The 27651-nt window shown below is 43.0% G+C and overlaps 8 protein-coding genes across 8 annotated transcripts; 4 read left to right on the top strand and 4 right to left on the bottom strand.

Moving 5' to 3' along the window:
* Nucleotides 1-182: 182 nt before the first annotated feature.
* Nucleotides 183-1546, bottom strand: BDB00DRAFT_908077 (uncharacterized protein). Its single transcript, XM_053128621.1, has 2 exons — nucleotides 1264-1546; nucleotides 183-1180 (listed from the first exon to the last, which is right to left on the bottom strand). Exons 1-2 carry the CDS (start codon nucleotides 1472-1474, stop codon nucleotides 651-653), a joined length of 741 nt encoding a protein of 246 aa, XP_052984893.1. The 5' UTR covers nucleotides 1475-1546; the 3' UTR covers nucleotides 183-650.
* Nucleotides 1547-13051: 11505 nt separating this feature from the next.
* BDB00DRAFT_783758 (uncharacterized protein) lies at nucleotides 13052-13670 on the top strand (the record flags this gene model as incomplete). The annotated part of the gene is made up of 2 exons (XM_053120408.1): nucleotides 13052-13154; nucleotides 13471-13670. 2 exons carry the CDS (start codon nucleotides 13052-13054, stop codon nucleotides 13668-13670), a joined length of 303 nt encoding a protein of 100 aa, XP_052984892.1.
* Nucleotides 13671-15892: 2222 nt separating this feature from the next.
* On the top strand, nucleotides 15893-16533 carry BDB00DRAFT_798767 (uncharacterized protein). Its single transcript, XM_053121642.1, has one exon. The coding sequence runs from the start codon at nucleotides 16018-16020 to the stop codon at nucleotides 16228-16230; it is 213 nt and encodes a 70-aa protein (XP_052984891.1). The 5' UTR covers nucleotides 15893-16017; the 3' UTR covers nucleotides 16231-16533.
* BDB00DRAFT_798765 (transcription factor S-II-domain-containing protein) lies at nucleotides 16534-17473 on the top strand. Its single transcript, XM_053121641.1, has 4 exons — nucleotides 16534-16745; nucleotides 16822-16937; nucleotides 17014-17123; nucleotides 17205-17473. The coding sequence occupies exons 1-4, from the start codon at nucleotides 16616-16618 to the stop codon at nucleotides 17227-17229; spliced, it is 381 nt and encodes a 126-aa protein (XP_052984890.1). The 5' UTR covers nucleotides 16534-16615; the 3' UTR covers nucleotides 17230-17473.
* On the bottom strand, nucleotides 17464-20687 carry BDB00DRAFT_393193 (nucleotide-diphospho-sugar transferase). The gene is made up of 10 exons (XM_053117216.1): nucleotides 20627-20687; nucleotides 20209-20541; nucleotides 19964-20088; nucleotides 19406-19853; nucleotides 19180-19343; nucleotides 18977-19096; nucleotides 18535-18893; nucleotides 18349-18456; nucleotides 17840-18264; nucleotides 17464-17741 (listed from the first exon to the last, which is right to left on the bottom strand). Exons 2-10 carry the CDS (start codon nucleotides 20332-20334, stop codon nucleotides 17511-17513), a joined length of 2106 nt encoding a protein of 701 aa, XP_052984889.1. The 5' UTR covers nucleotides 20335-20541; nucleotides 20627-20687; the 3' UTR covers nucleotides 17464-17510.
* A 51-nt stretch (nucleotides 20688-20738) lies between these two features.
* BDB00DRAFT_393616 (uncharacterized protein) lies at nucleotides 20739-21602 on the bottom strand. The gene is made up of 4 exons (XM_053117218.1): nucleotides 21544-21602; nucleotides 21220-21318; nucleotides 21033-21070; nucleotides 20739-20938 (listed from the first exon to the last, which is right to left on the bottom strand). The coding sequence occupies exons 2-4, from the start codon at nucleotides 21311-21313 to the stop codon at nucleotides 20870-20872; spliced, it is 201 nt and encodes a 66-aa protein (XP_052984888.1). The 5' UTR covers nucleotides 21314-21318; nucleotides 21544-21602; the 3' UTR covers nucleotides 20739-20869.
* Nucleotides 21603-22430: 828 nt separating this feature from the next.
* On the top strand, nucleotides 22431-25323 carry BDB00DRAFT_798752 (rab-GTPase-TBC domain-containing protein). The gene is made up of 7 exons (XM_053121640.1): nucleotides 22431-23210; nucleotides 23334-23588; nucleotides 23678-23724; nucleotides 23821-23944; nucleotides 24048-24517; nucleotides 24612-24643; nucleotides 24719-25323. The coding sequence occupies exons 1-7, from the start codon at nucleotides 22610-22612 to the stop codon at nucleotides 25131-25133; spliced, it is 1944 nt and encodes a 647-aa protein (XP_052984887.1). The 5' UTR covers nucleotides 22431-22609; the 3' UTR covers nucleotides 25134-25323.
* Nucleotides 25324-26187: 864 nt separating this feature from the next.
* Nucleotides 26188-27200, bottom strand: BDB00DRAFT_393494 (uncharacterized protein). The gene is made up of 5 exons (XM_053117217.1): nucleotides 27076-27200; nucleotides 26814-26978; nucleotides 26681-26749; nucleotides 26452-26619; nucleotides 26188-26384 (listed from the first exon to the last, which is right to left on the bottom strand). The coding sequence occupies exons 2-5, from the start codon at nucleotides 26857-26859 to the stop codon at nucleotides 26287-26289; spliced, it is 381 nt and encodes a 126-aa protein (XP_052984886.1). The 5' UTR covers nucleotides 26860-26978; nucleotides 27076-27200; the 3' UTR covers nucleotides 26188-26286.
* Nucleotides 27201-27651: the final 451 nt, after the last annotated feature.

The raw sequence follows: 27651 nt of genomic DNA, 5'->3' as shown, positions 1-27651 counted from the left end.
TGGTCGAAATAGTCGTGGAATAGGCGATGGTTGCGCCGAGTGTAACCAAGAAAGTCTTCCAGTAGGTCTCTAAAGCGCGCTTGGTTTGGCTCATACATAAGAGCACGCAGCCGTTCACGAACATTCTTCTTGGCCCTCGCGCCAGTCACCTTTTCTTGGACATTCTTTGTCCAAGCAAGCATAACGTGCCAAAGGCAGTGTTGAATGCTGCAAGTTGGCCACACCTCGGTAATCGCGTTATCCTCAGCAAGATCACGATCGATTGTTATACGCTGAGGATTCAAACCAAGAGAAGCAAGGAAACGGAACCAACCAAGAAGGGGGAGAGATGACTTATCATCAGTTATGAGATAAGTGACAGGAACGCCACGACCAGCAAGAGGATGGCGGATAACCATCGTGTATAGAACACCACTTGCATATCGCGACACATCATGAGTCGCATCCAGACATATGAAGCTGCCACTTCTGCTAAGCAACAATGCTTTCTGCCAAGGAGCCAAGAAGCCAAAGGTGAACCGTTGAGCAGAAAGAAGATGCTGACCAGCTCCATTGGTGTCAATCCAAACATTGTAGCCCTGTGTTTCAAGGGAAGCCAACCATTCTTCAAAAGATGCAAAGTCATCGGTGTCTTTGGTACAGTGTTCCTGTCAATACTTATAGAATATATTATAAACATCGACAGAATTGACGTAGGAACCCCGTTGGCTTGCATCCAGATGCCCAAGCGTGCGTTGTAAGTGGGTGCGGATTTCACGGACGTTGTACCCTTTACGCAATTCGACGAGTATCTTTTCCTTGAGCTCGTCAGATGCAGGAAGGTACTGAACATCTTCAACGGTGCCAGGTACATGCCCAGTATGCTGACCTTTGTACTCGAATCGCGCAGTTGTTGGGTCTTCAACGTCTACCTTGATCGATAGCTTAGCACCGCATCCAACTTGCTTAGACTTTTTCTGGATTGGCCGACGACGGATGTTATCATCGGTATCTTCATCAGAATCATTATCCGAGTCAACGTCAGAATTACTCCCTTCTAGATCGCCATCTTGCTGCGGTTTTGCATAATCTCTACGATGGCAAAAGTATCTGATGGTATGGGTGGTTTTCGATGGCCTATTTCTTTTGTTGATAGGCTCGCTGTTTTCCTGAGCAGCAGCTGCTTGTGCCAATTTTTGCTCTATATGTCGTTGCATAAAATAAAGAATCACAATAAGCACCAAATCAATGGCATATTTCTAAGCATTCGCTCATTATTCATACCCTTTGCTTTAGCAGGGTAATAGGTGGAATGATATATCCAAGATTCACCAGTGGCATGGGGTTGCTGCGCGAGTATCTCTTCATACTCGTCGATGTGGCTTGAGATAGGACGCGCAGCAGAGTTAAAGGTAAAAATAACTGCTTCGCTAAGAGTAGCAGCAGTAGTAGTGCCGGTGTTGGTGGTAGTAATGGCGGATGTGTTTGTGGACATGTCAGTGCTAATGGCGAATGGCGAATGCGAGATCGGAAAGTAAAGCGTTTAGAATTACCAAAGAGAAAAAGAATTCAGGTACAACTGTTTATATAAATATCATGGTGACACGAGCAGACATATCTCGCTTTTTGATATAGGACACACTCTATATAATGGCAACACATAAAACATATAGGCATAAACAAAACATCAACTTTATTGAAGTAAAACTCTCTCTCCACATACCAACCATGATATCATACTCCCGATCATACGTATACAGTTTCACCCAGTAGTCCAACATATAACCCAGCTCTTCTGCTATTTATAACCGTGTTCCACAGTAAACATAATATCTAGGCAACCGTTTGACACAAGCATAATGCACTGACCATGTAATATAGTAGGGGGTTTCAAACTCGTGGCCAGCTGGTCAAATTCCGCTAGATACTGTGCTTTGACTTACGTCCATAATTATGCCATGTTCCATCCAACCGCGATTTTTAGCTTCTGTGTGAAATAATGACTAGGTGTGGATGCTTCGAGGAAAAGACTGACGGCAAGCCTGAGTCGCAGGAGTAGTTTCCACTAGAGTCGCGTCATGAGCGGCAATGGCAACGGCGTTTGTCATTGGCAGTTGAATGTTTGTTGTGGTAACAATGGAGTCTAGAGATCAGCAACGAGTTTGGTGGAGGAGGCAGAACAACTTCACCCACAGCTGCTCATCTTGAAACAGTCGTACTTTACATGCTGTGCTGTTGATCGCGTTGGTCCCATTCTGCCCAGTTATTACGCCATGTAGAAATCGCTCAGTGTGTCGCTCAGTGTGTGGAATGGAGCAGCCCTGTAGTAGCATAGTAATGGCCAAACAGCGTTCGCAAAAGAAGCCATAATAGCACACGAAAAGTGAGCAATATAAACCCGTCAATATTACCCTTATCCTTGCTTCAACAAGGCCGTTGCAATTAGTAGTCGTTTTCCTCAATCCTTCCATCAATCGTTCAGGCAATTCTATTCGACATGGCGTAGCGTTCTTGTTAGCTGTGCTGTGTCAAAAAAAACAGACAAAGCCAAAAAAAAGCCGCGTTTGCAACTGTCTCCTCTGCAATACGACGTACCTGTAGGCACTGTTCTCTTTTCCATTATGCTGCTACTAAATCTGCTGCTGAAGGTCCATGTGGATTAAAATGTGCATTCTTCAATTGTTTGTACGTGAAATCGTCAAAGACCTTGTGGCATGTCGCAATTGGCAGCTCTACAGAGAAAGGAACAGAAACTCACTCGTTGCAATGCCCCTCGATTCTACTGCCCTTTACTGCACTACTTTTGGCCATTCATAGAAATAAGCAAAGTGTTAATACTGTGCCGTAATTGCTTTCGCTCCAATCAGTCAAATATCGTCGTGCTTTTTATACTGCTGTATTGGCCAAAATTAAGAGGAGACACTGTTCTTTCTCCTGAAATTTTCTTTATAGCGCGCTCCACCAACGTCATCGACTCTCTGACTTTGAAAAGAAATTTGAATTGTGGGGGGGAGGCAGCTCTTATATTGGTGGCAATATAAGTAAATTGATATAAAACACGCACAAGCAAGTTTAGCGAACGGGAACATTTTTTATTTGATACATGATACTACTAATCAATAATAGGGTGTCGATGTGTTAGCTTCCCTGCTCTTAAGCAGGTACTGACAGGAGCAACCACGAGAAGGTCCATCGACATCTGCTCCCGTAACCCTCTCCCCACAAAGCTAGGGTCTTGTCTTGGTCGCTTTTTTGTGGATCATCAAAGGTCGATTGGTATTGAGATGCCCAGTCCGCTCTCACCAATCGCGAAGCTACAAAAAAAAAAGCACCACCACCCACCCACCCACACACCCACTTACCTTCACCCACTTACCTTGCACCTTCGTCGCCTGTGCCTACAAAACAAGCACCACCACCCACCCACCCACCCACACACCCACTTACCTTCACCCACTTACCTTACGCCTCCGTCGCCCATGCCTACAAAACAAGCACCACCACCCACCCACCCACACACCCACTTACCTTCACCCACCTACCTTACGCCTCCGTCGCCCATGCCTACAAAACAAGCACCACCACCCACCCACCCACACACCACTTACCTTCACCCACTTACCTTGCACCTTCGTCGCCTGTGCCTACAAAACAAGCACCACCACCCACCCACCCACCCACACACCCACTTACCTTCACCCACTTACCTTACGCCTCCGTCGCCCATGCCTACAAAACAAGCACCACCACCCACCCACCCACACACCACTTACCTTCACCCACTTACCTTGCACCTTCGTCGCCTGTGCCTACAAAACAAGCACCACCACCCACCCACCCACCCACACACCCACTTACCTTCACCCACTTACCTTACGCCTCCGTCGCCCATGCCTACAAAACAAGCACCACCACCCACCCACCCACACACCCACCCACGACCTACAAAACCCGCGTTAGCCCCCACTCCCTCCCCAGACACTCACAAAAAAAAGAAAGGGACTTACCATACGTGATCGTGAAAAAGTGAAAAATGAAAAGAGAAAGAAAAAGTGAGGAAGCAACACGCTGCGGAAAATGGGTGTCTTTTTATGGGCAAAAGTTCATTTCCAAAAAGAACTCTGGTCTGGGCTCAATGAGATTCTGAAGGGACGCTTGCTTTTTTTTCCTTTCCTGTATCTTTTTTTTTGCGTACAAAAAACTAAAATAGGCAAAGATAAGCTCCGTGCTCAACAAAGCGCACAACAATGACAGACGACAGTAACACGATCACAACGCGCATTATCACACTTTGGCACTGTTTTTTATCTTTTTTTTTTACTTTCTGTGTTCGCGTAGTTCAGTTCGCGAAAATAATGGAAAGGAAAAAAGTTTTATTATTATTCCAATGCACATCACGTAGTTCAGTTCGCGAGAAAAATGGAAAGGAAAAAAAGTTAGTTCGGAGGATACGTTCCGAGCCAATCTGGTTTGCTTTTTTCGCATGTATCATACTTCACGCGCACCCTGGGAAAAAGCAGACAGATAGGATATACGATCGACGCTGTTTTTCTTGAAAAGAATCCCTTTCTCTGCATCCACCACGCTTGCCAGCTTACGATTATCGTTCGTTAAGCTGACCACCGAGCGAGCTCAAGCTGACCACCGAGCGAGCTCAATGCGAGACTAAAGACGACAAGCAGTCTAAAACCACACCTCCATAAGCGTATACAGTGTAGTGTTTTCGCCTGGACGAGTGACGTCCCCCAACTTTGGTTCCATCCCCCCATCCAACCCCCCGCCTCCAACTTTATTTACGGCCAGCACGGAAGGTCTGCGCATGAAGAAGCCGAGCATGACAGCAAAGTACAATGGAGACCCTGCGCAAAAAACATCGTAACTTGGCCTCAGAGCCTCGAAAAAACAAGGGTTGAGTATGTGCGTGTTGCTACGAGTCTGCCCATTGCGCTGGTTGCGGTTGTGTGAAAAAAGCGCTGCGAATCGCTTCGCAAGAGCAGCCGCCATTTCGCTCGGAATTGGTCAAAATGGGTGACGCGAATAAAATAAAATGTGTTTTGACATGCTTGTCCTGGCAACAAGCGGCTTTCAGGAACATGGATTGTCATGACTACTGAATGCCATGGCAATAAGCAGCTTTCTTATGCAGCGTGGTTATAAAGCAAGCCTCATAGAGAAGGATGTTAAAACGAGCAAACCAAACAACCTGAAGAAGCAGCCTGTATGGATAATAGTAGCTCTAGGATGACGCGCATACTATGCTGAAAACAGCCATGCTGCTCTATAATCTGGCTTTGACAATTTATTTTAAGCTGCCCACATCCATCATTGCGGGCTTGGAGGATCGGCAATCGCTGATTGCGGTGGGCATATACTCGTATAAGAGAGCGTTTTTTATTTTCGTTACACACGCCACGACAGTTGATACAACAATGGCCGAGACTTTCTACAATGTCTCACTGATCCCATGAAGACGCTGGCTGCGGCGTTCAGCACATGTTTACTCCAAACAAAACCCAAACAAACAATTTATTGTTCAATATAAACAACATTGACCCGAACCCTGTACAGAGACCCTTTGATCATTGGCCTGACCTTTGCGCTATCCCAATCTAATACACGCCCAGTCATCCTGCTGATAAGATATTAACCAACTTGCATAACACTATCCGCTATCTCCCCCATCCCCCATCCCTTTCTTTCCTGATACTTTTCCTTTTTTGGATTATAATTCAGCAATATAACTAGTAACAAGACAACCATTCCAAGTGCATCATCAGCCGTAAATAATCATCAAGAGCTTACAAACGACATCATATCACGCCACCCATTCGGGTCATAGGCGTTCATTGCTGTACAGATGTTGTTTTACATAAACTGGATCATCCGAGTATAATGTTTCCGTGATTTATGGTGCATACTAGTGTGTCTCAAAATCTGGAGATATCTGGAGAGTTTTTTCATGTGTGAAATAAGTAGGGCATAGGCATAAAAGGGAAATTATGGGGGTTGATGAGGAAAAAGAGCTTCTTCCTGACGGAAGGTGATGCGTAATTTGTGGGTAGAGCCGATGACAGATTGAGGGTGGAATGGGATAGAAAAAAATATAAAGCCAATGGGCTCGCCACACTCCAACTAGAATACCTGAAAGAATCTGAGCGGTTGTATGATAGAGGAGATTGAGATGAAGGCCACGAAGGCATAGTAAGGTGGCGTCGGAGACAGTGTGCTCGGAGGCCGGCATCCCCTTATTTCCACCCCGGTTGAGTGTGAAAAAAATTGGAGGGAGGAAAGAGTGGGGTTCAATAGCAGCAGCAACAACCAAAGATCTTTTTTTTTTCTTCTCATTAACAACCACCATGGCAATTCAACAGCTGCGAACACACTTGTATATGACTTTTTACTGTCTCCATGATGAATAGAAGAGAAAAAGAAAACAAAGCGCCACAATCCACAGATTTAACAAAAAACGGAATCATGGTAATTGTTTTTTTAAAAAAAAGCATGTGCTCAAGATTTGTAAGGTGTAGACCGCCGTTACTGTAGAAAAAACGATAGCCTTTCAAAGTTGCGTAGGTGATCAAGGGAAGGAAAAGGTTGTCGGTTGTGCTTGGGATATAGCTTTGGTGGATACATGCTCATTCAGAATTACTGTTTTTTTCTTCTCTGTATATACTTGATGCACCATCTTGCACCATTCCAACGTCAAACTTACGTGCGTAATACAACATCGTCCTCTACCTGCACAAACGATTCGTACTCACAACAAGAACGACGCAACATTCTTCTTCTCCGTTACTCAAACACAATCATATACAACATGACGCTGATCCGCCATTGGCTTGCAAAACATACAGCCTGACGCAAATACCTCTCACTACCATATACGCCCATATTACATGATGACGACTATGACGCCGGTCTTTTATTTTAATACTTGTATGCACACGCACATCATCATCGTATTGTAATGACGGTCATCTCTTTCTTTGTTGTATGTATACACATCAATGCGATGAAAAATATATTCCTATGATGCATACACACCACCACAACTATAATCCTCCTCTGCAAATCGCTGTACTCGCACACACACGATGGCAACGACGATTACCTTTTCTTTTCGCATATGCCAACACAACATTGCCGGTCTTGATGGATAAGGTAGTTATATATGCTGACGGGTGGAAAATAGGGTTTTATTATTGTTACTGTAGATGTTATGGTTGGGATAAAAAAATAAAAGTAAAAGATCATACATTATGTAGTCATTATGTTTCAGTTGTCTGCATAAACGGGTGTGAGATGGGATTGCATGTTATTACAAGTGCTTCATGGATATAGCTCTGAGCGGTGTTGATAATATGGCAGGGACAAAGAAGAAAAGGCGTTTGTTGTTATGAAGGAGGAAGTTTCTTTGCTATTACAACAGCAACTTTATTTGTTGTTAATAACAACAACTATGAACAACCGACAAGTTACTACCCTTGACGACATTCGCTACGCTCTCTCTCACTCGACTGTACGTGGAGTTCTTGCACTCATTCCTAATGAAATCGTGTGCGTTCCTGCTGCTCGATGGCAGATCTTCAAGGATCGCATCTCGGAATTGTGTGGCTACAAATGGGTTCACAAACGCGAGACCGTGCATGGCACCAGACGCTCTGCCACGCAATATCAATAATTACAATAACCATCCTTCACCACGAACAACATCCTTCGCACTTGTATAACTCTTGTAGAACTTTCTTCGTTGTCTTTCTTATATAACGGTCAACATACTTTATTTTCATCCAATCCACAGCAACACAAAAGGAAAGAAACCCGTCAGTTAACCTTCCTGCTATCTACAGCTCATTTATCCATAAAGACCGGCGATGTTAACGTTGGTATATGCAAAAGGTAAAAAGTAATCGCGTCAGGCTGTATGTTTTGCAAGCCAATGGCGGATCAGCGTCATGTTGTATATGATTGTGTTTGAGTAACGGAGAAGAAGAATGTTGCGTCGTTCTTGTTGTGAGTACGAATCGTTTGTGCAGGTAGAGGACGATGTTGTATTACGCACGTAAGTTTGACGTTGGAATGGTGCAAGATGGTGCATCAAGTATATACAGAGAAGAAAAAAACAGTAATTCTGAATGAGCATGTATCCACCAAAGCTATATCCCAAGCACAACCGACAACCTTTTCCTTCCCTTGATCACCTACGCAACTTTGAAAGGCTATCGTTTTTTCTACAGTAACGGCGGTCTACACCTTACAAATCTTGAGCACATGCTTTTTTTTAAAAAAACAATTACCATGATTCCGTTTTTTGTTAAATCTGTGGATTGTGGCGCTTTGTTTTCTTTTTCTCTTCTATTCATCATGGAGACAGTAAAAAGTCATATACAAGTGTGTTCGCAGCTGTTGAATTGCCATGGTGGTTGTTAATGAGAAGAAAAAAAAAAGATCTTTGGTTGTTGCTGCTGCTATTGAACCCCACTCTTTCCTCCCTCCAATTTTTTTCACACTCAACCGGGGTGGAAATAAGGGGATGCCGGCCTCCGAGCACACTGTCTCCGACGCCACCTTACTATGCCTTCGTGGCCTTCATCTCAATCTCCTCTATCATACAACCGCTCAGATTCTTTCAGGTATTCTAGTTGGAGTGTGGCGAGCCCATTGGCTTTATATTTTTTTCTATCCCATTCCACCCTCAATCTGTCATCGGCTCTACCCACAAATTACGCATCACCTTCCGTCAGGAAGAAGCTCTTTTTCCTCATCAACCCCCATAATTTCCCTTTTATGCCTATGCCCTACTTATTTCACACATGAAAAAACTCTCCAGATATCTCCAGATTTTGAGACACACTAGTATGCACCATAAATCACGGAAACATTATACTCGGATGATCCAGTTTATGTAAAACAACATCTGTACAGCAATGAACGCCTATGACCCGAATGGGTGGCGTGATATGATGTCGTTTGTAAGCTCTTGATGATTATTTACGGCTGATGATGCACTTGGAATGGTTGTCTTGTTACTAGTTATATTGCTGAATTATAATCCAAAAAAGGAAAAGTATCAGGAAAGAAAGGGATGGGGGATGGGGGAGATAGCGGATAGTGTTATGCAAGTTGGTTAATATCTTATCAGCAGGATGACTGGGCGTGTATTAGATTGGGATAGCGCAAAGGTCAGGCCAATGATCAAAGGGTCTCTGTACAGGGTTCGGGTCAATGTTGTTTATATTGAACAATAAATTGTTTGTTTGGGTTTTGTTTGGAGTAAACATGTGCTGAACGCCGCAGCCAGCGTCTTCATGGGATCAGTGAGACATTGTAGAAAGTCTCGGCCATTGTTGTATCAACTGTCGTGGCGTGTGTAACGAAAATAAAAAACGCTCTCTTATACGAGTATATGCCCACCGCAATCAGCGATTGCCGATCCTCCAAGCCCGCAATGATGGATGTGGGCAGCTTAAAATAAATTGTCAAAGCCAGATTATAGAGCAGCATGGCTGTTTTCAGCATAGTATGCGCGTCATCCTAGAGCTACTATTATCCATACAGGCTGCTTCTTCAGGTTGTTTGGTTTGCTCGTTTTAACATCCTTCTCTATGAGGCTTGCTTTATAACCACGCTGCATAAGAAAGCTGCTTATTGCCATGGCATTCAGTAGTCATGACAATCCATGTTCCTGAAAGCCGCTTGTTGCCAGGACAAGCATGTCAAAACACATTTTATTTTATTCGCGTCACCCATTTTGACCAATTCCGAGCGAAATGGCGGCTGCTCTTGCGAAGCGATTCGCAGCGCTTTTTTCACACAACCGCAACCAGCGCAATGGGCAGACTCGTAGCAACACGCACATACTCAACCCTTGTTTTTTCGAGGCTCTGAGGCCAAGTTACGATGTTTTTTGCGCAGGGTCTCCATTGTACTTTGCTGTCATGCTCGGCTTCTTCATGCGCAGACCTTCCGTGCTGGCCGTAAATAAAGTTGGAGGCGGGGGGTTGGATGGGGGGATGGAACCAAAGTTGGGGGACGTCACTCGTCCAGGCGAAAACACTACACTGTATACGCTTATGGAGGTGTGGTTTTAGACTGCTTGTCGTCTTTAGTCTCGCATTGAGCTCGCTCGGTGGTCAGCTTGAGCTCGCTCGGTGGTCAGCTTAACGAACGATAATCGTAAGCTGGCAAGCGTGGTGGATGCAGAGAAAGGGATTCTTTTCAAGAAAAACAGCGTCGATCGTATATCCTATCTGTCTGCTTTTTCCCAGGGTGCGCGTGAAGTATGATACATGCGAAAAAAGCAAACCAGATTGGCTCGGAACGTATCCTCCGAACTAACTTTTTTTCCTTTCCATTTTTCTCGCGAACTGAACTACGTGATGTGCATTGGAATAATAATAAAACTTTTTTCCTTTCCATTATTTTCGCGAACTGAACTACGCGAACACAGAAAGTAAAAAAAAAAGATAAAAAACAGTGCCAAAGTGTGATAATGCGCGTTGTGATCGTGTTACTGTCGTCTGTCATTGTTGTGCGCTTTGTTGAGCACGGAGCTTATCTTTGCCTATTTTAGTTTTTTGTACGCAAAAAAAAAGATACAGGAAAGGAAAAAAAAGCAAGCGTCCCTTCAGAATCTCATTGAGCCCAGACCAGAGTTCTTTTTGGAAATGAACTTTTGCCCATAAAAAGACACCCATTTTCCGCAGCGTGTTGCTTCCTCACTTTTTCTTTCTCTTTTCATTTTTCACTTTTTCACGATCACGTATGGTAAGTCCCTTTCTTTTTTTTGTGAGTGTCTGGGGAGGGAGTGGGGGCTAACGCGGGTTTTGTAGGTCGTGGGTGGGTGGGTGGGTAGGTGGGTGGTGGTGCTTGTTTTGTAGGCATGGGCGACGGAGGCGTAAGGTAAGTGGTTGAAGGTAAGTGGGTGTGTGGGTGGGTGGGTGGTGGTGCTTGTTTTGTAGGCATGGGCGACGGAGGCGTAAGGTAGGTGGTTGGAGGTAAGTGGGTGTGTGGGTGGGTGGGTGGTGGTGCTTGTTTTGTAGGCATGGGCGACGGAGGCGTAAGGTAAGTGGGTGAAGGTAAGTGGGTGTGTGGGTGGGTGGGTGGGTGGTGGTGCTTGTTTTGTAGGCACAGGCGACGAAGGTGCAAGGTAAGTGGGTGAAGGTAAGTGGTGTGTGGGTGGGTGGGTGGTGGTGCTTGTTTTGTAGGCATGGGCGACGGAGGCGTAAGGTAGGTGGGTGAAGGTAAGTGGGTGTGTGGGTGGGTGGGTGGTGGTGCTTGTTTTGTAGGCATGGGCGACGGAGGCGTAAGGTAAGTGGGTGAAGGTAAGTGGGTGTGTGGGTGGGTGGGTGGTGGTGGTGCTTGTTTTGTAGGCACAGGCGACGAAGGTGCAAGGTAAGTGGGTGAAGGTAAGTGGGTGTGTGGGTGGGTGGGTGGGTGGTGCTTGTTTTGTAGGCATGGGCGACGGAGGCGTAAGGTAGGTGGTTGGAGGTAAGTGGGTGTGTGGGTGGGTGGGTGGTGGTGCTTGTTTTGTAGGCATGGGCGACGGAGGCGTAAGGTAAGTGGGTGAAGGTAAGTGGGTGTGTGGGTGGGTGGGTGGGTGGTGGTGCTTGTTTTGTAGGCACAGGCGACGAAGGTGCAAGGTAAGTGGGTGAAGGTAAGTGGGTGTGTGGGTGGGTGGGTGGTGGTGCTTGTTTTGTAGGCATGGGCGACGGAGGCGTAAGGTAGGTGGTTGGAGGTAAGTAGGTGTGTGGGTGGGTGGTGGTGCTTTTTTTTTTGTAGCTTCGCGATTGGTGAGAGCGGACTGGGCATCTCAATACCAATCGACCTTTGATGATCCACAAAAAAGCGACCAAGACAAGACCCTAGCTTTGTGGGGAGAGGGTTATGGGAGCAGATGTCGATGGACCTTCTCGTGGTTGCTCCTGTCAGTACCTGCTTAAGAGCAGGGAAGCTAACACATCGACACCCTATTATTGATTAGTAGTATCATGTATCAAATAAAAAATGTTTTTTTTCTCTTCCCGTTCGCTAAACTTGCTTGTGCGTGTTTTATATTGCTGTAAGACTTCTTCATATGCGAGCGAGACTCGTCGTTCTCGCTCCTGATTGTACAGTAGAGACTTTTGCATTGAGCAATATAGTTGCCACGAGATCGTCGGCGAAGTAATACAGTCAACCCCCATTAACGTCAACCCCGATAATGTCAACCCCCGATAGCGTCAACCGATTCGCTGGTACCCTTTCAAATTTAATAGTTAAAGATTTTGCCTATTCTCTACCCCCGGTGGTCGTCAACCCTCGATATGGTCAACACTTTTACTGGTACCCTGAGGGTTGACGTTAACGGGGGTCGACTGTATGTTTAATTAGGTTCTCTGTAAGCACTGGTTGTATATGGTAGAATGATGGTGGCAATACCAGAAAAAGCAGCTAGTATTACCGCTGCTGCAGTAATGGTCATACTAAGCAAATTTTTTACAGCTTCAATATACTCATATGGCTGCAAAAATAAAGTATGCTGCAAACCTAAATGGAATTGTGCTGTAAATGTTGAACAAAGTGGGACTCTGTAGTGAATGATGCGAAATCTTGTGAAACGCTTGATAATAGAAGAGAGAAAAGCCAGATTTTGAGACACCAACCCTTCCTTCCTACCTCTTACCTCCCCTACTCAGCAATTTTAAAATGAATCCCTTGTTGACCAAAGACTGTATCGAAACCGCTTTGATACTCTACCGACTTTATATCAAAGAAAACAGAACAACAGAAGAAGAGAGAAAAATATTTGATAACGATGATTTCATTGATTTCGTTTCCGATTGAAAATACCAAGCGGCAGTAGTGAAAGAAAGAATTGAAGCTGCAAAAGCTACATTCGACCAAGCTCCATTGACAACTGGTGCAACTGCTGACGTGGCGACTGCTAGTGAGCAGATGGAAATCGAGTCTGCCTCCAGCAACGTAGTAGATGCTGCTGCTGTCGAAGCAGTGTCGTCCGCTGTGGCACAAGCCGACGAGGAAATTTAGGCTGATCTAGCAGCTCTTGAAAAAGATAGAGTTGCTTGACCGCATGAAGGCGGGTCAAGCCGAAATTGCCACCAAGTATGGCAAGCACGTCGGTCGAGGAGCTCCTGCCGATGAAATTGCCATTCCTTCGCAAGTACAGTATGCCGGTAAACGAAACACCTGGCAGCATTTCCTGTCCCTTCATTACGATGCAAGAAGGTTATATTATCTTTTTAATAGCAAATACAAGAATGCAGGCACGATACAGTGGTTCCCCGTTTATTTTTATGCCCAATACGATAAACCCTCAGTTAGTTCAACTTATTTCTATTCCTGCGTTAAGCATATAACACTGCTTGAATCGTCCTCGTTATGTGTCAACCCTCAGTAGATTCAACACTTTATAGACCCCCTTTGAGGTAGAAATTAAATAGAGAACCACTGTACAACACTCGTATCAAGCAGTATTTTCTCTACGCGTAGATAGGGGAATGCTGAAAAACGATAATCGCCACGCCGGATATATCGTTCAGCAAAAGTCTGACGAATATAAAGCTTTGATGAATGATCCGGAACTGGAGGCGGGCCTGATCCGAGCAACGAACGAACATAACGAAAGCACTGGCGCCACTGAACAAAAGATCGTTCATCAAACGCATCAGCAGAAGAAAGCCTATGCGTAGTGATGGTCATGGGTGGATTGTTGATGATGTTGGCCAATAAGGCAGCGTCGTTGTCCTTCATGTTACTGGTGATATCTCGAACAAAATCAGCAGTGTGCGCAAGCTCCAAAAAGGACCGGGCAAAGGTCACCTCAAACGAACCCTTCTTATTGGTGTCAATGTTGCCCACAAGATATTGTACTGATCGAAACTGAACACCCAAAATGCGTATACCGGGCCAAAATCCATGACGCATTTGCGTAAGTGAGCATGCAGATGCATGTTAGGAGTGATTGCCGTAGCATCGTACAATCGCTTGCTTCCGCGACAAAATTGCAACAGAAGATTGTGTGCTTCTTCGACTTTGTTCTTGGTGATGGATGGTTTGAGCAGTAGGCGGCAGGCATTCACAAAGCGCATCCAGTTTCCGAGGTCGTTGGTGGGGATGACATCGACTGCTTTAAGAACGTATGGCGAATACAGGAGAATTTAGCTTTTTCATTCGGCGGCCTTCATACCAGCAAAACGAGACTTAATTTTACTAGCCATGCTGTCATGATTTGGCGGTATTTTCTCGTCGTCTACTTTTTCTTGTATGGCTTCAGGTACCTTGGTCGTCAAATACCCGTTGTCTATTCAGTTCTCCTTCATACGTTTTGAGGTGCCCAGTAACAAGTTGTGCATTGGATCGATGACCGTGCAACGGGCGAGGTCAAAATATTGAAGGCGATGTAGCTCGGACCATCGTGTACTGGTTTCTTGCTCTAGCGTTTTCCGATCAGCTGGGGACTCTGCATTAGCCATCGTGCTGCGTCAGCAACGTTTTGCTCGTGCGTTATTGCAGTCTCGACAAATACATATATCCTTACGAAAACTACTACGTACAGCGTTCATATAAGATGTAGCAAAACGTCAAATAAGTAGATCATGCCCAAGTACTACTTACAGAGGAAAATGTGAGGATGCTAAGGATTAAACGTCAGAGATGCCTACTTAAAAGGATGTATCAGATACTCCTAGAAACATTGCTTGGTGTCTATATGTAGCTACATTGTAAATTCACCAAAGACATATTCATAACTATACACTAGCCATCAGCCCCAAACAAAGTGCTTTCAGCAATGCAAAAAATACTGTACTAGTTAAAGTAGACCTAACATCTTCTCAGTCAAGCATATTTTTTGAGGAAAAAGAAAAAAAGCTTGTTCATCTTGTTGCTGTTGTTGCTGTGACGCCTTTACAAATCTGATCTCACCGGAAACCAATCGTCTCCCTATTTCAGCTCGTTCATGCTGAAGTAAACGGCTAGGATGATTGCGTTCGATACCCTCAGGCCAGCCTAGCGTGACAATAACGGCATACATTTGATTGTCATGCCATGGCAATCTTGCTCCTTCAGCAATCACTTTTTGGTAATTTTCCAAAACCGCTTGTCCTAACGTGAACATCATTAGAAGTGGGAATTAGTACGCAGGCTGAAAAATTGAGACCAGCTGCGCTGAAGAAATTCAGGCAATTTAGTAATATTCAGCCTGCTTCGTTGATATTAATGGCTCGAGCACTGCGTGGGCTGAAGGGTCTTAAATGGTGTATTGTCTACAAACTATACCGCCTAGATATCTGATACAGATATCTATCTAACTTATAGCTTACAGTCGCTTATTCAAATACTTGAATTTTATTGCAAAGGACAAATTCATGTGGCCACAGCAATTCTGATCTGGGCCTCCGTAATAGCAATGAGAGCAAGCTTATACAACAAAGAAGTGACAACGCGATGGCCAAAAGCAATTCTGACTTGGCCAGTGTAGTAGTAATTAGAGTAATTTTTTAAGAAAGAAGCATCGCGATAACCAGCTAAGTGCGCCAATGTTGCACTTCTAACTGGAGTAATTTAATCGTATTAACAGTGATCAAGTTCATCATAGAAAAGAAAATGCCGAGAAGATGCAATGAGCGTTTAACGTTCAATCAAGATTTATGTACAGTATTGAAAAGGGGCATGCGAAAGAAGAGTAATGAAGGCAGTGACTATAATTGTATCTGAAAGAAGAGACAGAGGAAGCAAAATGCATTTAACTGTCAAGAAATAAAGACGCACCAATACATTTACGCATAGAAGAGCTTTATATGCTACATAATCTATATTAAATATGGGATATGTCACAGAAATGGATATGAGTAGAGTACAAAATCATTGAGCCCACGTAGTGCTCGAGCCATTGATATTTACAAGGCGGGCTGAATACTACTAAAATGCCTGATTTTTTTCAGCCCAGCTGGTCTAATTCCTTTATCTTTGAGATGTTCGATCCCTTTAAGACGACGCTGTTTAACGATCCAGCTGCTCAATAAACTATAGACAACAATGGTTGATCCAAGACTCATCAGAGTGTATAAGCTACTATACAAATTACGATACTTCGCTAATACCGGCGTTAGCTGGGGTGTGTGGCTGCGCTACCTATTGATAGGCTCATTGTTCTGTTACATAACTGGTTCACCGTGGTCGAATGTTACCGTGCTTTACATAATCCAAATGGATTGTTTCTATGCTATAGTGTTAAGTCGGTTGCACTAGTACAACTCTTTTCCCATATGCATCACATTTTTTTTCCTTGGATCGTTCCGCGAGCACGTCCCACATCCATACACATGTATATAAACGTACAGTTTTCCTCCTCCTATTTCAAACATTAGCTTTCTACTATCTTGAATGTGTATGAATAGCTATTTACATGAAACCCCATTTTGCGCTACTTAAAAGAACAAATGGTACATGTAAGTATCGTTAGTCCCAAAAGTTGATGCTCAATCTTTTCGTGCAACCATGTTCCGAAAGCAATGCGAGGCCGACCGAAAAAGGAAACTTGGTGGAAAAAGGGCATCACCGTCACGCTTGTCAAATTTCTTGCTCTATTCAAAGTGGAAACCTGCTTTATTTTGTTCGAAATCGATTGCAAACTATGGCCACTAATACCAACCTTATCGGATCGCTTCTGTTTTGCCCCGAGTGCGGCAATTTACTTGATATGCCCGGTGCTGACGACGATATTTTACTATGCAATCAATGCAGCCACGCATTCCAAACAGCAGGCATGTTATTGATCTATACTATAAAACATTGCAAAGTACACACGCCTTTTTTTAACAGAAGAATATTATTTAACAGGTTATGAACAAACCAAAGTTGTCACGACATCGTCGCAACATGCATTCCAGTCATCGCTGAAAGCAAAACGTCATTTAGTTCAGCAGAGCAAGAATGCCAAGGAGGCAGAAGCTATGGTAAGAAAAGCGAATTATCAATTTTAAAAGCAAAGTTTGTCGGCGTATACTGATGATAAATGACTTTTAATAATAGATCAAAGAAAAGTGCCCTAGCTGTGGTAATGATGAAATGGCATATCATACCATGCAGTTGCGCTCTGCAGATGAAGGCCAAACGGTCTTTTACAGCTGCAAGAAATGCGGGTATGTGATTTTTTTAATGGTGGTTTATATTGTTGTTGGAGGAATGGGGATGTCAATATTAACCTTCGATGTATTGTGTAGTTACAAATACTCGGTCAACTCCTAAGTCAATTGCTATATTACCCCTTCCATTACTACACACTGCTTTGTTTTTCTATTGTATCCTAACATATTTACAACACTCTTTCCCTCGCATGTCTTTCTTCCTTCTCTCATCGTTGTTATTATATATTTTCCATTCACCATCTTCTAAAAATTGTCCATCCACCTTATTCACATCTATTAAAAAACACGTTCTTGCTACAGCATATGACTGGCAGAATCCTAATGTATTAAAACTATGTGAACCAGAGAAAAATAGGTACTTTTGTAGGTTTTATTTTATAATTAATCGCTGTCCTCATCGTCATCTGAAGACTCTTCCTCCGCCTCTTGCAACCAATCCACAAACTTGGCTGCACGTTCTCTCAGCTTGACTTCAGCTGATGAGCCGTTCTTGGATGCATCCGAAGCATACCATCTCAGTACCGATTCTTCTTCAACGATGTCTTCGTTATACAAGATTTGCAAAATACCAACAAAGAGCTTAGATAATGCGTCAGTCTCTGCACAGTGTCGCTGATATATGAATAAAAAAACTTAATTAATACATATTTCCTTGTAATTGGATACACATACATATAATCTTTATCAGTTATAATTCAGAGAATAACTACCTGGAATATGCGCAATACATGAACCTGATCTTCCAAGCCCTTGCTAATAACCGGAGACCATTTTTCCAACATTGCTCGCATGTTGCCCACAGCATTCTTGGAAACGTCCACATGGTCCAACAACATCGGAATCATTACCTCTCGTACTTGATCATAAGTTCCATTATGTGCCATACGCAGACCCGTGATTTCAAGCGATGTTTCATCCACAGTATGTTTTTCGGTAAGAGAGCGCTCAATGGTCTGTGCTACTTCCTTCTTGAATTCGGCCAACTTGCTAGCACCCTGAGTATCCCATCCGGCACCAAACGATCCAGCAATGTCGTTATCCGAATGGTCGTCTTCATCATCAGATACTTCTCCAACCTCAGATGCGCTGTCGCTAAGTTCGCCATCGTTGATCTTCAGGTCAGCCATGTCATAAGCTAATTAAAATAACATCAGTTAGAAGAACGTGCAAAAAAGCATGATTGCAAGAGCCATAATGATTCTCTTTTCATATGATTTACCCAATGATCCCAAGTTAATATTCCGAATATCAACATCGTCGTCATCACCTCCTCTTTCGGTCCAAAAGTATACATCAGGATGGTTATTGTTAGATAGTACAGGTTGATCTAATCAAAAATTGTAAGTTGACAATTAGAAACCAGTCTAGCTGTCTCTCGTTTATCATCGCCGTAATTTTTTTTTACCCTTTGCTTCCTCCTCTTCATCGCTATCATCAGCAAATATGCTCGTCTTGGGCTGTGGTTGTAAGCTCAATCGAGAGTACTTTGGAACATCTTCATCAGGTCCCAAGGTAACGTCGGTTGATATGATGCATCCATCACGAACCGTTGTGTTGTCCATCAGCGTCACATTGTTGGCAAGAATAGAACGCGTAACGACGCTGTTTGCAAAAATAGTGACATTGTCCCAAATATATGCGCCATCGAGCACAATATTGTCGCCAATGCTGCAGTTACGACCGATGACCGAGTTTGCGATACGCGAGTTTTCGCCGATAACTGAACCTGATCCAATTTGCACGTTTTCGTCTATGATACATGAGCTTTAAGAAACCCGCCGGGGTTAATGTTTTTCATCAAAATAGAAAATATATACACAGTAACTGATAAATACATTTATACGTACCGGGATAAAATGACATCTGATGCGTTGTAGATATTGCCGCGTAAGAATTGATAATTGTCGTTTTGATGAAGATTTGTTTCAGGGACGATGGGGAACACCCAGCGATTTAATACATGGTTACTACAAAAGTTTATTGTCACCCATTAAAAACGTCAGTGCTATTGCTTTTTCCTTTTCCTTTTCTAATCGGACGGAACCCATACCTGACAGTACTATACAGTTGCTCATTTTGTATGCGAGCAACATATGGCTCCGAGATGATCTCCGTATAGATTCGTTTGCCAAGGATATCCGACGTCAAAATACCGTGAACAAAATCGCTTCGCAATTTTTGCCAGTCAAAGTTTTCTGTAAACAATGCAGGGACCTAGAACATTTTTCAGTTCATTCGTCGCTACTTCTTCCTCTTTTGCTTGTGCTTTTGCTTACTTCAACCGAGCAGATATCCAAAAATGGATCGACCAAATCATTACGGAATTCAAATTGGGCATGGTTTTCAAAAACTTCGGGCGAAACCTCGATCCGGGCTTTTCGGGGCAGTGCCTGTACAGGCTCATAGAATAGACATTGGTTGTTGTTTGGATCAAGCACGAATACACTTGAATCATCCTTGGCGCGGCTCGTGTGTATGCGTGCAGCTTCCTTCAATACCATAGTCATGATCGAGTGTTTATCAGTCTTTTTGCGTGCTCGGTGCGTTTCCATGATTTTATCGAGTTTAATGTTGGAAACAAGGTCGCCAAAGGTCAGAATAAAGTCGTTCGTGATGAGTTGTCGAGCATCGAGTTCGCGCATAGCGTCACCGACGGACATTGCTTCGGGTGATTGGACGATTTGAACACTTAGTGGACTATGTGGTTGTAACCAACTCGATTGCCTAACAATTTTGAAAAGGGAGAAAAGGTGTTATATGTCGAATAAACATTAACCTGCGTGCGTATGTTCGTGGCATCGAGATCGTCATAAATATGTTTGGAATAAACATACTCAAAGTATTCTTTGATCTTGTCAATATGGGTAGTGCATACGATAAAGACTTCTTGAACATCGGTAATGGCGAGAGCTTCAAGCGTGTATTCAATAAGGGGAATGTTGCATAGAGGCATTAAGCACTACATGAGCACATTTTAAATACATAATATATAAATTTGCGTGAATCGTCAAGTTTCTTTCTTTTTGTAGCCTAAGCAAAGATTTTCTCGAGATTGCTTTCTGTTATTTAAAAACTTTACCCGTGGCATTTCGTTTGAAATGGGAAGAAACTGATCATCATAGGTATCAGCGAGAATGACAGCTTGAAATGGTTCTTCACCGTCTCCTTCACCACGTTGTTGTGTGTTGCGTTTCTTTGGTGGCATTTGGGGGGGGGTCACGAAGTGTTGTTGTCGTCCTTGGCGAGTCAAGAAACGCGAAAATTTGTTTAAAAATAACGCGGCAACCGAAACCCGCTACGCACACACACCTTGTTGTTGGCTGGGTGGTGCTCGAAAGCCTTAAGCCTATTGTCATGCCATGTGTAAATTTTTTGAGTCATCCCAAGTCATCTATGTAGAATAATGGCTCTACTATGTGATTGTCCTATGTATGAGCTTAATTGTATTATGCTACTGTGGAGCTGACATAAGGTGCTTAAGTTATTAGATTATGTACCATTTTTTTTGTATCATCATTGTTCTTGATGCTGTTGCGATCGCTCGAGATAGAAAGACAGTAGCAATAAAGACACCTTGCATTTGGTCTGCATAGATTGGATAGTTGGCTGATCATACTTCAGCTGTTACACAGCTTCTTGGGTGATCATACGTACACCGTTCATATCTAGGAATTGGCATGAATGCCTGAAGGCGATTAGGGAGAGTAGTATCTATACGGGAAAATGAGGGGTGCATGTTCTCATACCACGATGAGGTTTTTTGCGTCTTCTTCACGTGTGACAACCGAGCAAAGATTGACATGGAGTTTCTTTAACATATTGAGTAATTTCCACTATCACATAGCTTCTCTTGAGCTCTTACTAGCAAGAACGTTGCCATGTATGAAATCTTCGACGTCATACTTCTACTATAGCTGTATAGTTTCTCGCATCGCTATACGCTGTATGTAAGCGGAAAACGTTATGTAACAGCTAAAATGCTTGAGACACATAGCGTAGTACGCATGTGCTCCTCTTGACGTTTGATCATGGGGTAAATTAAAAAGCAAAAAATACATGTACAGGCTCTTGAACACCGCGACATGTTTACCTTCATTCAACAACAACGTGTTGTCGCTGCTATGATGAGACTTTTTGCTTCTTTCCCCACTCCAATGCCCGGAGCATACCGAGCTCAAGGTCATAATTTCTATATTGATATGTTGGACAGCATCATCATAGTGTGAAGAGATTCATGTACTAAGAATACAAAAGACCGTGCGGCATTTTTAATGGAATTTATAGCTGCTGGTACATTAAAATGCGAAAGAAAGATTAGTAATACAATACCTTATTATTTCAGGACGACAGGAAAGGGGTCCATTTAGAAGAAGGAGGAGGAGGAGGAGGACAAAAGAGGGACATGTATACATACATATGCCAACAAGTATAATAATGCATACTGATGAAGAAAGAATAGGTATATACTGTAATGACATCCTTTTTTTTTCTTTGTTAGATATTAGCTGAAAGTTCGAACGACGATTACAAAAGGAGCCTTGCTGCAAGTGTAAAGTATATAATGTAATAATAAATAATTATGACGATTTCGGAGAAGAGAGAAGGAAGAAAAAGAGTAAGAAAGCCACTTGGTCAGATTTGGTAATTTAGTAAAGTGGTTGATATGAGCATACATTTAACGTCATGCGGACACTACAGTATCATTATAATGCACACGCACGGTGTGACGCACAACAGAGCATACCATTTTTTATAAGCACACGACGTAGTAATTGGCCCACTTGCTCAATTGTCTACTTGTGATTACTGATATACTTATACTACATACTGTTAGGTATAGAAGACATAGAGACGTGATTTTTTAGCTCTGGGGACGAAAGAGGTTTCAAGCTATGATTAATATATATTACTGATGATTCATCTCAGAAAGTTTGGTTCATCGGTACTTGATACCAATAAGGAACGGACGCTTGGCGAAAACCAGGCTCAGGTATTAAATGTCCTGAAACGCCTTTTGAGTTGCTAAGTTACCACTAGAAATAAACTTTTCCATGAAAAAAAGGTTGTTACGGTTGTTGCTAAGTTACATTTGAAGGGCAAATGTGTGCGATCAGCTCGATTGCAAAAACATCGTTGCAGCTCAGGGAGATCTGGATAACAAAAGAAACTGACAAAGTTGGCTGTGAGAGAGGGTCAACCGAAAAAAAATAAAAATTAAGAAAAGTGGTACGGGTTGAGTTTCGTTTCCTGTGGATAAAAATAGGGAGGGAAGTGCATGTATGGTACATGTAACAAGAGAGAGGTGCATGTGCGTTCTATTTTAACAAGGCCAAAAACTCCCTTTTTTTTACTTTCCACTTCTTCTTTCCTCTTTATCTTTCTTTTTCTCGTTTTTCTCTTACCTTCCTTACATTTTTTCTTGTTTTCTTTTTTACCTTTTCCTTTCCTTTTATACTGCAAACTAAACAGAAGTCCAAAAAATGGCAACCCACGTCAATCCTTCAAGAAAACAATCGCAACCCGAAAGCTTACGGCAAGCTTTTCAAAACTTGTCTACCAACAATAGCCTGAAGCGCCAGAAATCCGATTTTCAGCTTGCATCATCGTCAGCAGCAGCAGCATCAGCGAAATCATCGTCTTCTTCCATTAGACCGTCCCCTTTGAAACGATGCAACAACTATCTGACAGTCCATTCACCTCCCCCACCTCTGGCATTGAAACCATCCCAGAGTTCACCTACGGCCACATCACCCGGACTCAATAAGTCGTATAAAGCAAGCCCGCTTGCTAGCCCTAGAACACCGACATCACCGTTACTGTCGCCGCAGGAACAGCCGTATTCGCCATATTACGATTCTGGATTTAATGCATCGTCATCAAGCATTGCATCCAGCATCTGTTCATCCGAATCTTCACCGAGACATGGTGGCGGCGGCACGCCAACGACTACGATGACGACGAGTAGCAGCATTAGCGTGGAGGATGATGAAGAAGAAGACGATGAGGAAGATGGATTGTCCATGCCGTCCACTCCGCCACCACCTGCGTCGCCCTGTCCCTGGGTGAAGCAGGAAGAAGAAAGTAAGGGCTTCTCTACAAAGTTATTCTCTCTTTCGCATTTGAGCTAAAATACATGGCTCAACCGTTTCGTTTTCTTTCCTCTATCCTCTTTTCTCCTTACACTTTTCTGAACGAACCATATAGAGCGATTTAATAATGAAGAAGTTGCTGATGATGATGATGATGATGATGAGCGGAGTCCCAATACCAATAACAGCAATACCGAGCAGCAGCAGCGCAGAGACGCATATGGATTCAAACAACCCACGCAGTGGGTCAGGCTCGCCGATCAACTTCAATTCGAAGCAGATTATCAACCTATCCGCGATAGACAGAACGCCAAGTGGAAATCTTATCTTGCAGAACATCAAGGCGAATTCCCACCTGTCAGTTCAAAACGTAAGTTTTTCTATTTTTAAACAAACCTACATACGCATTGGTCAACAAGAAACGAAAAGCTAAAAAGGAATCGGCATACCCAAAAATAGTCAAGCGCTATGTCCGTAAAGGAATTCCACACGATATTCGTGGAAAGGTTAGTGGTGCACATATAGCAGTTATGTTTGCAGTTTGGCCAAAAACCGTATTTACTAAAAAAGGGTCTTTGATAATAAATTTGTACCCTGCAAAGGCTTGGATGCATTATAGCGGAGCCAAGGACAAAATGGAAGCAAACGCCGGTTTGTACGACTCGCTTGTCAAAACTGCCGAAGCGATGGGAGAACACAACGAATACGCGGAGATCATTAATCGAGGTACACATTTTGGGCTTTTTCAAATCTATGAACAAGACCCTTTTACAGCTATCATTAAAAACTGTCGTTTATCATTGAAACTGAGCATTGTGGCTGGAATTAGATTTACATCGAACGTTCCCTGACAATGAGCAATTTGCATGCGCCGTCACTGCCGAGGATGGCTCTGTCACTATGGTTCCCGAGTCCAACCCTAAACTGCGTGCCTTGCGACGCATATTACTTGCATTCAGTGTCTATGCTCCGAACATTGGCTACTGCCAGTCGCTCAATTACTTGGCCGGATTCTTCTTGCTCTTTGTCGATGACGGCGAAGAAGCTGCGTTCTGGATGCTCATTACCACCGTCCATGACTATTTTCCAGAGAATATGTACGATGTTACTATGGAAGGCGCGCATATCGACCAGACTGTTCTGATGATGATGGTATATGAACGCTTACCCGGTGTTTGGAACAAAATTGGCAATGGTAAATGTTTTTGGGAATGTGTCGAGTCAGAAGGCTTGCCTTCCATTACCCTGGTAACCAGTCATTGGTTCCTGACACTGTTTATCAATATACTTCCTGTTGAGGTAAGATATCAACAACAGCCAAAGGTTGCCTCTTTGTCAGTTCGTTTGATGGTCTAAAAGAATCGGTTATTCATTGAATGTTTCATTGCTATAGACTGTTTTACGTGTCTGGGATTCTTTATACATGTAAGTAATAGTAGTTGGCTACTACTCGTATAGTGTAGAAGCGTTACACTAGAATACTAAACGCATGTTTTATAGTGAGGGCAGCAAGGTTCTGTTCCGAGTTGCATTGACGATTATCAAGATGAATGAAAAGCGAATCTGGGCGCTGGACGACCCAATCGAAATATTCCCTGTTCTTCAAAACATGCCACGACGTTTGGTCGACTGTCACCGGTTTATGGAATTAGTATTTTCACGATCAGGCGTAGGCGCCGATATCTCTACCTCTGAAATCGATCGTCGTCGTGTCTTGTTTAGAGATCGTCGTAAACAGCAACGCGCAGCAGCAGCAGCACAAGCGGCTCAAGCAGCAGTAGCTGTCAGCAATCACAATACCCCCAGCAACAATACTACCACTGCATCTTCATCATCACCTCTTACTACCACGACGACCTCCTCATCGGGATCATCACCGACATCTGCATTGAGCTTCAGGTTCTTTCGGCGATAGATCCATCAAACGATAAAAGGGTCTACAAGCATTTTGAAAAGAAAAAAAGCTGTAAATATGAGTCAGCATTACAATTACACATATATACCATCAATATCATCATCAATCGCTGGACGACGAGTATAGTATAGTATATACTATGTATGTAAAAAGAAAACAGGTTCGATAAAACAATAAAAAATATTTATATATACACCAAATAGTAAAGAGAGAATTTTACATTTGCAAAGTGAGTACGGAAGAAGAAACGAGCGGGGATGAACGATGATGTAGGCGGTGAAAGTGTAGAAATGTGGAAAAAGGAAGCAATTGTCTGAGTAATGCACATAATTTTTTTTCTCTGGTGTGAGCTTGAAAAGTAAAGGAAAATGTTGTTATCAATTGCTTTTTTTTGGAGCTAAGGAATCGGCGACAGTGGTACTTCAGTCATAGTCAACTGTTCACCTTCATTAAGCGTGTTCCGAGAAATATCTACAAGCATACGTCAGATCAATAAAGTATTCTGCATCACATGAAACCAAGAAGCAAGCGAACAACAACATACCATCAAAGTTAACAACCATTCCTGATGGACCAGTGAAAACACATTTCTCGCGTGTACCTTGCCGTCTGGTTGGAAGCGTTGAATCATGTGCAGGGCGAATATGTCTGATCAAACTGGACACGGTGCCATGTCGACTTCTGCATCCTTTGTAAGGGCAACGGTATTTGACTATGCATATCCACGCATAACAATTTAGTTTCAGATGCTTTTTTTTAATAGAGTGGAGAACTCACTTTTATCCTCATTATGATGCACGACGATTTTGGTTCCAAATTCAAGCGTATTTCGCGAGCTCTCTATTGCGGATTAATCCAAGGTAAGAAATAACCTAGTATTAACCGTTTTTCCTATCATGGATTATGTACAGATATTCCTCGCATCTGATAAAATTACCATCAAAATAGACTTGCATCCCCTCCTCGGTCGTAAAAATTAGGTTGCGGCCATTGTACTTCAGTTGTGGGAATTCTTCTTGATGCTTTCCTCGGATATGTCGGTACAAATCGCGTCGATACAAATAGCATATATTACTACAGTTCTTGTACGGACAGTAAAAAGTTCCGTCCTCTAATAAGGAAAACGCATGATTAATACTCTTACTCCTCTCCCTTATTGAATTCTTGTTTCATTACTTTTGGGACGCGATCTTGTTTCTACTGAAATATTGATGGCCATATCATCATCCAGTGAATTCGTAATGTTCTCGTCTATTTGATAAAGTGTTTTGAATTAATACTCAGGGCATACCATCTGTCGGGATTACTTCGAACATACCTTCTAACTTTATCCTTTTGCCAGCAGCCGTCGTGAATATCAATTTACTAAAGTCACCTTCCGACGGATTGACAACAGGGTGTCTTGATTCGAGATGGCTCCGGATATCGTTTGCTGAGTAATAAAACCGTCCATGACATCGTTTGTAAGGGCAATGATATCTCAATTCTATAATATCACATGTACGTTAGCTAGCACTTTTCTTTCTACGATATATACATTCACATACCAATCAATGACCTAAAGATTCTCTCGGTCATGATGGGTGCTCCTTCTTCAAGCAAGTCGCGAGCGTTTTCTAGAAGAAATAAAAAGAGATTGGTAAGTACCCACGCGCGGTATATATATGCCTCTTAGCTTACCATCGAATTTAAATTTTTGTCCTGACGTTGTTCTGAAGATGTACATGCATGATGGCGATAACTTTGGAAAATCGGGAAAATGTTTCGTTCGGATGTGGCGATAGAGGCTGTGGGGCAAGGGCGTTGGTTTTGAACCGCAGCCTTTGTATGGGCAGCAAAGTTGTCCTATTTTGATCAACAAAATTTATAGCCAACAAGTTCAGTATCAGAGAACCCAACAAAAAAAAATTTATAGTCCTGTGTTCTCACAATGCATTTATACCTTTTGGGCATGCTAGAGTTTGGATAGCCCAACTAAAGTTATTGTTGTTATTACTACTGCCGCTACCAGACGGACTTGGGCTTGACTGTTCATTTGGACTTGAGGCTTCTTCTTGCTCTTGTTGACTTGCCAGTTCTAGCTGCTGTTTTTGCTGCTGTAGCTCGCGCGCTTGCTGCTGCTGTTGTCGTAGCTGTTGCTCTTGCTCAAGTTGCTGTTGCTCTAGCTCGTGCTTCAGTTCAGCCTTTGAAGTTTCCTGCTTTGGACGTTTTAGGTCTGATATAGTGATAGACAATTTGATAGACAAATTCGTGTTAAAGTTTCATGTATTGTGAAACGTCTGTGCTTTTCTTTTTTCAGTTGTTATTGTTATCTAATAGAGGATATATAGCTCTCTACCTGTACTGGACCCTTTTGGAGGTCGGCCACGTTTTCTTGGAGCCACTTCCTGTTGTTGTTGTTGTTGTTGCTGCTGTTGTTCTCCCTTTGCTTGTTGCTCAAGTACTGAATTTGCCATTACGGAAAACAAGAGTTTAATAAAAAAGGGGAATTCAGTTATAGCATGTCCTTTCAGCAGCT

Source organism: Zychaea mexicana (assembly GCF_025766255.1).
Source record: "Zychaea mexicana strain RSA 1403 chromosome Unknown BDB00scaffold_4, whole genome shotgun sequence".
Taxonomy (NCBI): domain Eukaryota; kingdom Fungi; phylum Mucoromycota; class Mucoromycetes; order Mucorales; family Lichtheimiaceae; genus Zychaea; species Zychaea mexicana.
The sequence above is the reverse complement of the archived record's forward strand: the minus strand, read 5'-3'. Positions and strand labels throughout refer to the sequence as shown.